Source organism: Sceloporus undulatus, chromosome 2, assembly GCF_019175285.1.
Source record: "Sceloporus undulatus isolate JIND9_A2432 ecotype Alabama chromosome 2, SceUnd_v1.1, whole genome shotgun sequence".
In the NCBI taxonomy this organism is placed as follows: Eukaryota; Metazoa; Chordata; class Lepidosauria; order Squamata; family Phrynosomatidae; genus Sceloporus; species Sceloporus undulatus.
Genome location: NC_056523.1, coordinates 282,664,466 through 282,678,534, shown reverse-complemented (window position 1 = coordinate 282,678,534; position 14,069 = coordinate 282,664,466). Strand labels below are relative to the sequence as shown.

Genomic DNA, 14,069 nt, shown 5'->3' with positions numbered 1-14,069 from the left:
TGTAATGTTGTGTGTGTGTGTGTGTGTGTGTGTGGTGTGTGTAGTGAGAGAGAATAACACTGGCCACTGACTTGCCACGTGTACTCAACAACTCTGCAAAATACAGCCAGTATACATGAGATAGCATCAACATTATTTAGACACCTATTTCAGTACTATTCCTTCACAATTGCTTAGATCAGTAAGCAGAGGTAATTTATTGTTACTCCACAATAATGTGGACATCTTTTGGAAGTTAGCTATTTATGTATTAATATATAAATAATAAAATAGCTGATGAATACTTTAGACTAGGGTGGGGAATCAGTGGCTTTCCAGATGTCATTGGACTCAAGCTCAAATTAGCCCCAGCCAGCATGAACAATAGTCAGACATAATGCCATCTGCTGGTCAAGAACATCTGATGACAGATGTCATCTACAGGTGAAGAACATCTGCTGACAGCCTCTCTATCACTGTTCTAGAGAAATACTACTCTATTATTTCCTATGTTGCAGTTAAAAGGAGCAAATTACTTCCTATGACTTTTACAAAGTGCTATATCATCTTTTTTGAGGAATTGAACAGAATAGCTAAGACACCTTGAAAGGATACATTGCAAAAGCTAGAACAAGCAGACACCACACTATACTGATATTCATTTCTTGTGAAGGCTTCATCCAGCTGTAGTAGGCTTCAGTTATCAAATACACCACTGTAGCTGCAACTGTGAAGTCCACCAGCCATTGATATTCAGGGAAATAATGCAAGGCTGAAATACAGAATGATTGTTCAGTAATTAAAACGTGCAAAGAAAACCATTTTGAAACATCACATATACATTTGTAGCTTCTAGGCATTCCAGAAAGCTCACCATGACCATATCTGAATTGTCTACATTGTTTTCGTGTTTTTTTTAAAAAAACTTATACACACCCAAGATCAGACTGCTAGACAAACAGATCACAAAGTAAAGCAAACATAATGCACTGGCTACAACATAATAGTTCTAGTAAGTGGGATACTGCAATCACATTATTTTATTCAAAAGTGTTCATAGGAACACAATAATATGATTTATTGTACAAAGTGAGACCAAAAATCCATGTGATACAGCACTGTCCAAAGAGACTGGTAGTTGCCTGTCTGGATCTCAAAAAACTTTGATTAGTTGTTGATGCTTTTAACGCAAGATGCCAAAGACTGAATATGGATATTGTGTATGCAGAGAATGTACTGTGTATACTCGTGTATAAGTCTAGAAATTTTAGTACATACACACACATATAAAAGATACACACACACACACGAGTTGACATGTGAAAGGTAAGAGTGTAATCTGTCCTGGAAGCACCAACTCCCCTCTACTCTCTCATCCATCCAGCCTTTAGTCTGAGTATGGTGATGCCTGCTGGGATTTTGTAAGTTTTTGGCATTGTTTTCCTTTGCTTCATCTTTTAGAACCTTTGTTACATGCCTCTATGTTTCACCCTCAACTTACACATGGGTCTTATCAAAATCTATAATTTTGTCCCCAAACCTGCCCTTGGCTTATAAATGAAGTCAACTTACAGTCGAGTATATACAATACTCTATTACAAAGCTACCACAAACAGTAATACCAGAATCATCCGTTTAAAAATTTAATGATTTGGAATATTCAGATAAATCAAACATTTAGGAGAATCTCTCAAATGAAAAGCTTTAGCTCAGAAAGTGGGATCCTCAAACTGCAGTGCTTACAAATAGAAATACCTTCACCTAACAGAAGGAACAGGTGAGGTGGGGCCAGTACTAAGGGTAAGTGCAAAATATTTATGATTCCAGTAATTATTGGTGCTAGCAACAATCTGAAGGAAGGAAGAAATTCAGCATCTGCACTGTACCTATTAAACAAAAGAAGATGTTTTGGAAATCCACTTCATGTTACCTGACTTTCTTTCTTTCTCTGGAAATGAAAATCTAGTGTGCATTCTATATACGCACAGTACATACCATATATATTCATGTACGAATAGACCTCATGTGTAAGCCAAAATAAGGTTTCAGTGCCAAAATCATTAACCCATAAATAGGTCAAGGGTAAAACAAGCATGTTACAAAGGATCTAAACGTGAAACCAAAAGGAAAACACCACTTCCCTCCCTCCTGCTCCCTCTCTGGACTTCTCCCTAGCACCCAACACCACTTTCCTGGTGCTGGAGGAGAAGGTTTTAACATTGGGTTGAGAAGGAAAGGAATGGGAGGAAAGTGGAGTTTGGTGGGCAGAGAGATCCAGAGGAGTAAGAGGAGGATGGGGAGTTTTAACATCCAATTGAGAAGGAAATCGTCTCTCTCTCTCTCTGCCTCAGCAGTGATCTCTGAAAGAGCTGCTGAGGTGGGGAGAGTGTGTTTGGGGGCGGGTGATTCCCTTCTCAATGGGATGTTAAAACCTTCCTCCCGTCCTCCACCTCTGGATTTCTCTAATCATGGAACACCCCACATTCTCCCACTTCCCTTCCTTTCTCAACCGGATATTAAAACTTCTCTCCCCCTCCTCCTCCTTTGGTGGAGGTTGGTTTTTCAAAGATCACTTCAGGGCTCTTTCAGACATCACTGCTGAGGCAGGGAGAGTGGGGCACGGGTTGTGTGTGTTTCTTTCTAAGCAGTTTTACTTTATTGACCCATATATTAGTCAACCCAGGATTTTAAGAGTCAATTTTGGGGCAATTTTTTTTGGACTTATAGTCAAGTATGGCCCCATACAGACAGGCCAAAATAAAGCTGCTTTGGGTCACTTTGGAGATATGCTGTTTAAATGATGCATGCGTACTAAGAGTCCGGAAGCTGCACCAAAGCCATGATCCAGTCCTAAGGATCCTATATATAAGTCCTATATATAATATGCTTCATCCTAGATCTATTTTCTCAGTGTAGAAGGCATGAGGTGTTAAGACGAATAAACATCCTGGTTTCGCAGAAAATTAAATATTTTACACTAGGACTTAAAACTACTCTCTTCATCATCACACATTTAGAAGAATTCAGTTTTAACATTACATATTTGATTGTGGTTACAGCCACTTACCTAATGCATCTATTTCTGTAATAGATTTTGTCTTCAGATGAAGATCAATGTCCTTAGGAATGGTTAACGGTTTGTTTTCAATGTGACCATTGTACTTCCTGTAGAGACACGCAGATATTAAAAACTACACTAATATTGCCTCAACTCCTATGTTTCTAGTATGATCAAATCTGTCAAATTATGAATTCAAAATAGATTTAAGTTTATAACACAAAAGACAGCATAGGGCTAGAACTCTGGAGACCAGGATGTCAATCCATGCCCAACCATGGAAACCTAATGGATGACCTTGAGTGAATCATAATCTCTCAGCCCCAGAACACCCTGTGCTAGGTTTGCCTTAGGGGCGCCATAAGTCAGAAATGACTTGAAAGCACACAACAACTGTAATATGAATCGCAGAAGAACAACCTCTCCCACTCAAATTATTGCAGGAAAATACTGGGAAGGAAGCTGATTTGATACCCACATCTTCCTCTCCCAAACTAGCTATTACTGAGAGTAGTGTTAGATCTTAGCGAAGAGTGGGTGGGAGGGGATCACTATGTGTACCCCTACTCAAAAGAATGAGCTCCAAACTGTTCCTCCACAGTTGTTTTGATGGGCAAAAGGAAGCTAAGCCCTTTCTCCTCCTTTGAAACATGACAACTCTTGGTGCCCAAATTCAAGCCCAAATCCCTTTGCCAATAGTTTAACTCTGGCTCTCAGAAGTGATGTTCAAGGAAGAACTGAAGTCACAGACCACTACTTTCTAAACTAATTTTAGTCATCAGCCACAGGAACTTTCTTCCTATGAAGCAGACACAGCAAGTGGGCATGTGTTCTATGATCTCAAAACTCCAGTGACAATGATCTCTTAAGTGACATAGGAAGAGACTGAGAAGCTGTCATTGCAAGAAGGCTCTGACACCTAGCATGGAGAAGGGCAAAGAATAATTTCTTTGTTTCCTACCTTCATCATCCTAACAAACAACTGACATGGGAGTGGAATTCAGAGACATAGCTGTGTTAGTCTGGAATATCTACAGTATATGCAAAGGGATCTTGTAGCACTTTTGAGAGTAACTGGGAGAAAGACTTTGGTAGCATGAGATAAGTCTACAGAAGCTTATGCTACTAAGTCTCCGAAAGCTTATGCTACATCTTTCGCTAGGTTATTCTCACAGGTGCTACAAGATCATTTTGCAATCGACATCGGAAAGAGGGGAAAGGAACCAAGTTCCAAAGAAGGAGTGTTTACCACCCTCCAAGGCAGCCTATTCCACTGTCAAGTAGATTACAGTAAAGAGGTACTTCCTAAGGCTTACGTAGGAACTCCTTTCATGTAATTTGAATCTACTGACTCACGTTCTAGTCTCTGAAACAGCAGAAAATAAGCTTGTGCTTTTTTTCTTTTCTTGCTACTGTGTCTAATCGACTGCATTGCTATTATTGCTGCTTGTTTTAATTGCTTTTGATATAAAATAAATACAGGAAGATCCCACTTAAATGACAGGTTAGGGGACCGGAGGACTGTCAGAAAGTAGAGGCCAGGTTCTTTTAAAAACTTACAAATGCATTTTGGGCACTGGGGGAAAATAACACACTATACAGTGGTGCCTCGGGTTACGAAAATAATTCGTTCCGCGGCCGCTTTCGTAACCCGAAAAGCCTTCGTAAGCCGAAAACCCATAGGCGCTAATGGGGAAAAGCCGCGATTTAAAATAGCGCCGGAGTTTTTTCGTAACCCGAAAAAACTTTCGTAACCCGAAACAATAAATCCCTATGGGATTTTTTCGTATCCTGAAAAATTCGTAACCTGGGTATTTCGTATCCCGAGGTACCACTGTATATCACTTTTGAATGTGTGTAAAAGCTAAATAACACACTATACATACACACATAAACAGACACACACACACAAAATAAAAGAAACAAATGCTTATCTTTAATGTCCTGCTCTCACTATGTTATTGTATATGTATGTACAGTGGTGCCTCGGGTTACGAAATTAATTCGTTCCGCCGCCGCTTTCGTAACCCAAAAAGCATTCGTAAGCCGAAATGCCATAGGCGCTAATGGGGAAAAGCCGCGATTTCGTGCGAAAAAGCGCCGAAAAGCACCAAAATTTTCTTCGTAACCCAAAATAACCTTCGTAACCCGGAACAGTTATTTCCTATGGGATTTTTTCGTATCCCGGAAATTTCGTAACGTGGGTATTTCGTATCCCGGGGTACCACTGTATATTACATTATACTGCATACTGTATTATAAGCACAAATGCTATACAGTAATACTGTAGAAAACACACTGCTCACAATCTCAGAAGCACCACAGACTTACACAGATCACAGGAGCAAAGATGATGTGCAGTCAGAGATAAGGGTGGAAAGGTGCCAAGCAGTGCTCACTCAGTCAAAAGCAAGCCTCCATAGTTTGCTTAGTACTCCACCCCCCAGCTCTCTTTGCAAGAAGTATGCACCATGCAAGCAGTCTGATTTGGCCTCTGTAGGAAGGACTGATGATGTTCTGCTGTTTCCACAATTTCAAATTACACAGATATTTCAAAGATGGTTCCATTAATTCAAGGAGGGACTTTCCACAGGCAAGTCTTGGGCCCCATGGGTGCATGTGTGTGGGCAGTCCCAAACAAGCTTCATACACAGGAAGAACTGACAAAAGAGCAAATTCTTCATCGAATTAATGAAACTTGTCTATAATTTGTAAAAAAAAAAAAAGGAATGCGTCATCAGACAGCAAGTAGTCAAAAGTCAGAGGAAGCCTGTATATAAAATCCTAACATGAACAAAAGGAGCAAGAAGAGGCCAATTTGACATTTGTTATGTTTCTTTTCTTCCTATCCCACTATGCCAACAGGAACAGAGGAGAGATACTTTAGAACAATATTCTCCCACTGCTTTTTTCTTTAATAATAATAATAGATTTATTTCTAGCCCACCCAATCACGAAGAATCCGGGCGGGTTACAACAATAAAATACAACAAATTACAATAGAGTTAAAAAACCAAATCCTAGACCTACCCCCCCCCCCCAATTCCCAGTACTAAAACAGAATTAAACAGTAATAATATTAAAACATTAAAAACATTAAAAACATTGAACAAACAAAAAATAGGCAGAAACATTGGCGGGGGGAAATAGACAGTTGAGGGGACAAATATCTCTATATCTGGGGAGGGTAACTAAGTTGGAAAGGCCTGCCGGAAGAGATCTGTCTTGAGTGCTTTCTTAAAAGCTACCAGAGTGGAAATGTGACGGATCTCCTCCGGCAGGTCGTTCCATAGTTTTGGAGCAGCAGTAGAGAAGGCCCTCTGGGAAAGTGATGTTAATCTAGATTTTTTTGGCTGTACAGTAGTAGATTTCTTCCAGAGGACCTCAGTGTGCGGGATGGACAATAGGGAAGAAGGCGTTCCCTCAAGTACTCTGGGCCCAAGCCATGTAGGGCTTTAAAGGTAATCACCAACACCTTGTACTTTGCCCGGAAACTAATAGGCAGCCAGTGCAGGGACTTCAAGACCGGTGTTATATGGTCATTCCTAGAAGTTCCCGTGATCAATCTGGCTGCCATATTTTGTACCAGCTGAAGTTTCCGAACTTGGCACAAGGGTAGCCCCAAGTAGAGCGCATTACAGAAGTCCAATCGAGAGGTTACCAGTGCATGTACTACTGTTTCCAGGTCCCTCGGCTCCAGGAAGGGGCGCAGTTGGCTTATCAGATGAAAGTGATAGCAAGCAGATGCTCTTGACTGTCGCATCCACCTGAGCATTGTGTGCCTTCAAGTAGTTTCCAACTTATGGCAAGTCTAAGACAAACTTATCATGGAGTTATCTTGTCAAGATTTGTTCAGAGGGGGGTTGTCCTTGACTTCCTTCAGTCTGAGAGAGTGTGATTTGCCCAAGATCACCCAGTGGGTTTTCATGGCTGAGTAGGAATTCAAACCCTGATCTCCAGAGTCATAGTCCAATGCTGAAACCACTACATCACACTGGCTCGCTTTCACTCACTCCCCATTAATTCTTAGATGTTCCATTGGATTTGTATTAATGCATCAGAGAGCCAAGGTGCACAGAGAAAGAGGAAACATAAGGTTCCCTATAGGTAAAAATGAAATTCTCATGCATGTTCAAAGACATTATGGAATAGAAGATAGTCAAGCCACCCTACAGTGAAGAAACAAGTTGAAAATAAGTTACTTGTCCAATTTTCTTACCTATCTTTCTTGCTTTTCCCTTTTTGCTGTTTTCCTGCAAGAATTCGTAGCTCTTCTTCGGTGGGGTGGAGGTACCATCGCAAACTAAAAAATGTTGAGAATTTCAGGAGAAATACAAATAATGCTGATTAGACTGAACATCACAATATTCCCTTTTTTAATTCTAGAAATGTTGATTTCAAGCACTGTATCACAGGACAACATTTCCCTACATATTGCCTTGTAGTATGTACGCGTAATCATAACAAACAGTGTATATAATGGGATTGTTGTTGCTGTGTGCCTTAAAGTCATTTTTGACTTATGGTGACCCTAAAGTGACCCTATCATGGGGTTTTCTTGGCAAGATTTGTTCAGTGGTGATTTGCCTTTGCTTTCCTCTGACCCTATGGCTGCATCAGTACTGCAGAAATAATTCAGTTTGACACCACTTGAACTACCATGGCTCAGTACTATGGAATTCTGGGAATTGTAGTTCCTTCTCTGTCAGAGAGCTCTGATGCCACAACAGTTCCCAAAATTCTATAGCACTGACCATGACAATTAAAGATATCAAACTTGATTATTTCATCAAATATTATTGGAATGTAAGAACACAATAGGATGTATTTTATTTATAAAAATCAATAAAAAATATTTATAAAAAAAACTTGATTATTTCTGCAGTGCAGATGCAGCACGAGAGAATGTGACTTGCCCAAGATCACCCAATGGGTTTCATAGCTGAGTGGAGAGTCCAACCTTCATCTCCAGAGTTATAGTTTTATGCTCAAACCACTACCCAATACTGACTCTCTATAATGGAATTACTTTTGTATATTTAAGTTAGTGGCAAACATTCATATAAAACATTAATAGAAAGCATTAATAGAAACTCATTTAAAAGCCTTTGAGGCTCAACTAATGAGATCCAAACTCAGTTTTAAATACATAGAGTGACTAGAAAAGCTTCTGGTGACTAGGGACAGAGCATCCACACTTTTTTCCCTTCAGCCTCAGCAGACCAGCCTACTGACCCATTTTCTGTATTACTCTTCTATTAAAAAAACAATTATGACCAACAGTATCACAGTCTAAGTCCAAAATAAAATAGGAGGAGAGGATGTAGATAGGTTGTACTGATTTTACAATGATGACTTTGGGCAGGCAGTAGAAAAAGCCACTGGCAACAGGCAAGATTTCTACTACTGCAGAGGTTAAGACAATAAGCGTGAAAAATCCCACATAGCACTCTTGAAACCAGGCGAGATAATAGTATTTTCAATCCTAACATCCTGCCCTGGAACTCTCATTCTTTCAAAACCATCAAAACTAGCCCAAACTTGCTGAACTCCTATGATGTACAAACCATTAGACTTCTGGTCACTGTGAGTCAACTAGTTCTCAGCTAATTTTTGTCCGCCAGCAGCTGACCAGCTAAAGTAACGACATCATCCCCATTTCCGATATCCCCATTTTTAGGGCCCCCATAAGCAGTTATCAGATTTCTTAAGGAGCCTCCAGCAAGGGTGCTATTTTAACATTTAACCATGTTAAAATTTAGCAATGACTTTCCCTTTTACTTGCCTTTTCTAGTGAGTATATGAATAACTGTCAGGGCTGAAAAGCATCTGCTAAGGATAAATGCCAGACTCACACAACCCTCTCCATTTCTTACCCAACCACTTGGCTCTCAACAGTTGTTCATCATGTCAAGATTCACTCATCAATTCTTGTTGAAAGAGAAATAATTTAAGTTGACTATAAAGACCATCAATCATTCTTCAATAAAAGCCCATGAACTAAACACCTGGGCTGCACATCTTCTGTAATGATGCTGTAATAACTAGGTGTGGCACTCTTTAATCAGCATGTTAATTTTTTTCTTACTATGGAAATTCAGAACTTTTATAAAAATATTCAAAAGAAAATTATGTTCCCAAAACATAACCCCTCTTTCAGAACTCTTTTTTTGACAAAGATACATACTCAAAGAACACACTAAAATGGAAATTTATGATTAATCCTGAAGACTTTAAGGAATGTGTTGGATATTAATCCAGTCATCAAGGACTAGGCTGCCAGCTGTCAGCCAGAGGATGTTTTCTTCTGCCAACCCCAGACTGGGAACGACCTGCCAGAAGAAATTTGACAGCTGAATATGCTGTCTGAATTTAAAACAGCACTGAAGACCAGTCTCTTCCGGCAGGCTTCATCAGATGATTTTAAATTGTGATTTTTAAATGATGATTTTCAAATATGGATTGTAAATTTAAGATTGTTCATCTTATTTGTCCTTTTAAACTGATGTGTGTTTTAACTGATGTCTTTTAACAGATATTGTTTGTTTTGATAAGAGATGATGATGATGATGATGATTTCCAAAATATACTTGTTAAAAAAGAATTAAGGAACATGGAAAGTCTAATTATCTAGAATGTTATCTTAATAATGATTCTTACAAAAGAATTTATCACAAATGGTATGTCACTAGTCATTGGCGGGTTACAAACGGCCCTCAAGGGGCCGTTTTCCCGCCGCCGCCATTCGCTGCGTAGGGAAGCCCCAGCTGCTAGACCGCGAGGCTTCCCTGCGCAGCAAAAAAGGAGCGGCGAAATGCCGCTCCTTTTTTGACCGCGGAAGTGGCGCCGCGAGGGGTGGAGTGCGCCCTCGCGATGTCACTTCCGCCGCGACACGTCTGGACGCACAGCATCCAATACGTAAAAATGGCGGCGCCCATGTGGATGGGCACCGCAAAAAAGTACGCGCTCCACACGTACTGGGAGGAAGGGCCGTCAGGAAGGTAAGAACCTTCCTAACCCTAATACGGCCCTTCCTAACCCTAGTACGCGCGGAGCGCGTACTTTATGGCGGTTTATAACCCGCCATTGTTTTGTTCTGAATAAGCTATCTCCTTTTTTCTTTAAATTTCAACTCTGGTTTTCATCTACAGAACATACAACTATTAATTATAGGTACAGTTATACATGAAATATTTTTGTATTATTTAAGCACTTAAACAAATTATTGTTTTTATAAAAAAAGAGCATAGCACATCAAGAATTAAGTTTATGAAGAGAATATATAATAGTAAAAAAGGGAAACTACTTATTTCTCAATTAGATCTGAAGTTACTGCATAATGATAAACTTTAGAGATGATTTTAAATGATTTAAAGCTACTATTCTATTGAGAACTCAACTTTCCAGAATTACCCATCACTGTCATTTGTATCCAGACAAGCTCAGTCACATTATACAATAGGGCAATTACAACAAGGAGTGTTAGGACATCTTGTGATCTTATAAAATTTTGTCAGATGTTCAATTTGTTCCTCTTATCTTACCTGCCACTACAGAGAAGCCACCGGGCAAGAGAGTAGTGAGGTATGATCTTCTGTATAATACTAGCCATCACCATGGTAATCACCAGCTGCACTCCTATCACACCCTGTAGAGGAATAGGAATGTTAAAAATGCAGAAGAAAGCTTACTATTTCAAAGCCTGCTTTCTACAATAGCTCTAAAATCAGCCTGTACATGTCACAATATTTTTTTAATGTATTTTTCAAAAGGACACTGTACTGTTCGGACATTTCAGTGGTTTCAAAACGCCGCAGCCAGAATGCTGACCGGGGCCAGTTATGGGGAGCATATAACTCCCGTATTGAAACAGCTTCACTGGCTACTAGTTCGTTTCTGAGCCCAATTCAAAGTGCTGGGCATGACCTATAAAAAAAGCCCTACATGATTTAGATCCAGATTATTTGAGATACCATATCTCTCCATATGAACCAGCTAGAGCCCTAAGATCCTCAGGAGAAGGCCAATTTCACAGGCTCACCTGGTGAGGACATCTTGATCCCACCACCATCACAGGCTCGCCTGGTGAGGATACGAGATAGAGCCTTGTTGGTGGTTGCTCCTACCTTCTGGAACCCCCTTCCATGGGAGTCTAGACTGGCCCCCTCCCAGTTGGCCTTTTGCCAGCAAGTAAAAACGTTTCTATGCAGCAGGCTTTTTAAAATCATGAAAGCCTGGTTTTATGGGGGAGAGGTTGTTTTAGATTATGTTTTTTTTAACTTTTGTATGTTTACAATTTTACCTTTGTAGTGTTTTAATTACTGTATATACTCATGTATAAGTCAACCTCATGTATAAGTCGAGGCCAACTTTTGAGACCAAAAATGGGGATTTTTATATGACCCGTCAATATGTTGAGGGTCAGAATTAAGAGGGCAGCTCCGGGACCATCAGCATCTCTCTAGCCAGCCTCCCTTCTCAGGAGAGAGGCCAGCTGGAGAGAAGGCTCCGAGGGGCGAACGGGTGCCCTTCCCTGCCTTCTCCCTAGCTGGCTTCCCTTCTCAGGAGGAGGGAGGCCAGCTGGAGAGAAGGCTGAGCGCCCTTCCGTGCCTTCTCCCTAGCTGGCTTTCCTTCTCTGGAGGAGGGAGGCCAGCTGGAGAGAAGGCTGAGCGCCCTTCACTGCCTTCCCCCTAGCTGGCTTTCCTTCTCAGGAGGAGGGAGGCCAACTGGAGAAAAGGCTCCGAGGGGCGAATGTGTGCCCTTCCCAGCCTTCTCTCTAGCTGACTTCCCTTCTCAGGAGGAGGGAGGCCAGCTAGAGAGAAGGCTGAAGGGCGAACACGCGCCCTTCCCAGCGTCGTCCCAGGTGGGCTTTCTCTTGTGGAGGGAGCCTGATTGGGGTGACGCTTGGTTGGAGGACCACACTGACCCTTGTATACGTCTACCCCAGGATTTTGAGGACCATTTGGGGGCCAAAATTTCTAGACTTATAGTCAAGTATATACGGTGAGTTATTTTAATTGTCTTTAAAAATTGTTTTAATGTATTTTTATATTGTGAGCTGCCTTGGGTCCCTTTTGGGAGAAAGGCAGTACAGAAATAAAATAAATAATTTATATAAATAAAATACTGTACTTGATTAGAAGGCATTAGTTCAAGGGCCCATCCTGATTCCAACTCAACAGATAGCTTGGGCCAGGTTTGCAATTTTCTGCTGGAGTGGAACAAGTCATAATTGCTTGAAGGTTTGCCTCCATTCTCAACACACGTTCTGGAGATGTGTACCCAAAAACCATACTTCTTAGGCACGTGCCCACTACACCTGGAGACAAGTCCTCTCTGACCAGACAAAATACCAGCCTCCTCTGGCTATTACAGAAAATATGGCTATTACTTATCTTTACCTTCTAATTGTGGCCTGTAGCCAACACTGTTATGACTCTGCACACAAAAACATGTGTGGCAATTTACAGCTTAAAGATCTGTGTTCTATTTCCAGTGGACCATTAGAAAACAAGGTCTGGTGTAACAGGCAGTAAATGGAAGACAAAACCAGAGGCTCCAAATAAATTTTTGTGGCTTGGAAATAAAAACAATGGATTTGTATCTCAGGCTGCATCTACACTGCAGAATTAATGCAGTTTTACACCACTTTAACTACCATAGCTCCATGCTATGGAATTCTGGTATTTGTAGTTTGATGAGATCTTTAGTCTTCTGTGTCAGACAGCTCTGGTGCCAGAGCAAACTACAAATCCCATAGGATGGAGCCAAGACAGTTAAAGAAGTATCAAACTGCACTGATTCCTTTTATCTCACACTTTTCAATACAAAAACAAATCACTGCAAAGGCTAACAGTGTAACTGCATTATTTCCACCTACACACCTGACATAAATCTAGATCAGCCAACAAAACTGGTATCATTTAGCTGTTCATCAGAGGGGTCAGTCAGTCCTGAAAAATCTTCACTATGAACGTACTTCATCCCATCCCTCATTCTGTTTCTCAATTTCTTGGCTTTAAAATAGATGAGGGAGATAGTAACCACACACCAGTGACCCTTCAGGCTTATGAGTACTAATGAAATTAGGAGCAACAAAAGCCCAAATAATGATGCCACAAAAACAGGGGGGAAATACTTACAGCAGATGAAGATAGCATAAATAATCCAAATGACCAGACAATACGTATAGCCACTATCTGCAACCACTGGCCAGTAACTTTTGAAAATGGGCTAGTCAGAAATTATAACAGCATTACACAACTGCATATTTTCATGAAAATGTGCTTTCATTTTCCAAGAGTTTCTTAAATACTTCAGTGTTTGTGGGTGCAAGCAAACAATTCTGGATTTTTAAACTGGAAGGCTTCTGGTTGGTATCATAAGTAACTAACTGCTGCAATCCCTCAACCACAATGTGACATTGCTGCTGTGCTGGCACTGTGCAGCACCATCATTTGTTCCACAGAAGAAGTGGGCAATGATATGTCAACACTACACAATGTGCAACAATTCACTCTAATCTAATATAGATTACGAAAAGTACAAGAAAAGAAGATGTAAAGGTTTGCATAGCTGGATCACAAGAATACTGAATTTAAATATGAGGAGTGCTTCTTAGCAGTTATTTACTATGCTGAAGATCAGGATAGACTGAGAAAGAAAAAAAATTACATATCCATACCAGATTTTGGAAAAGTAATTTGTTCACTATGAACACTATGGTTTTTACAGAACAGAAGATATGGCGTTCCCACTAGGAACTTCACATTGCATGAGGAAACTGGATTAAATCAGTGTTTCATATCATAAACACATGAAGTATGCCAGAGAGATGGAAGTACCTTGCCACACACTTCACAACAAATATTCCACTATATCCATATCCAGCCCCAGCCTTTTCTCCAAATAAAGAGATTGAGAGAGAAGTGGACATCATCCCATTTTGGCAGCCATCCTTACTCCCAGCCATGCTTCAAGATGGTGGCTGTTTGACCACTGCATCACAAAGGTATTTAGTAATAATATAATA

At 40.5% G+C, this 14,069-nt stretch overlaps 1 protein-coding gene across 2 annotated transcripts in view; it reads right to left on the bottom strand.

The window, feature by feature from the left end:
- TMEM161B (transmembrane protein 161B) overlaps positions 1-14,069 on the bottom strand; it is a 45,064-nt gene that overhangs the window by 19,532 nt on the left and 11,463 nt on the right. For both annotated transcript variants that reach the window (XM_042452196.1, XM_042452197.1), the window contains exons 2-5: positions 10,582-10,685; positions 7,257-7,340; positions 3,047-3,144; positions 595-751 (exon numbers count right to left, since the gene is read on the bottom strand). In XM_042452196.1, coding sequence (XP_042308130.1) covers positions 595-751; positions 3,047-3,144; positions 7,257-7,340; positions 10,582-10,685 — 443 coding nt within the window. The remainder of the gene's footprint in view (positions 1-594; positions 752-3,046; positions 3,145-7,256; positions 7,341-10,581; positions 10,686-14,069) is intronic.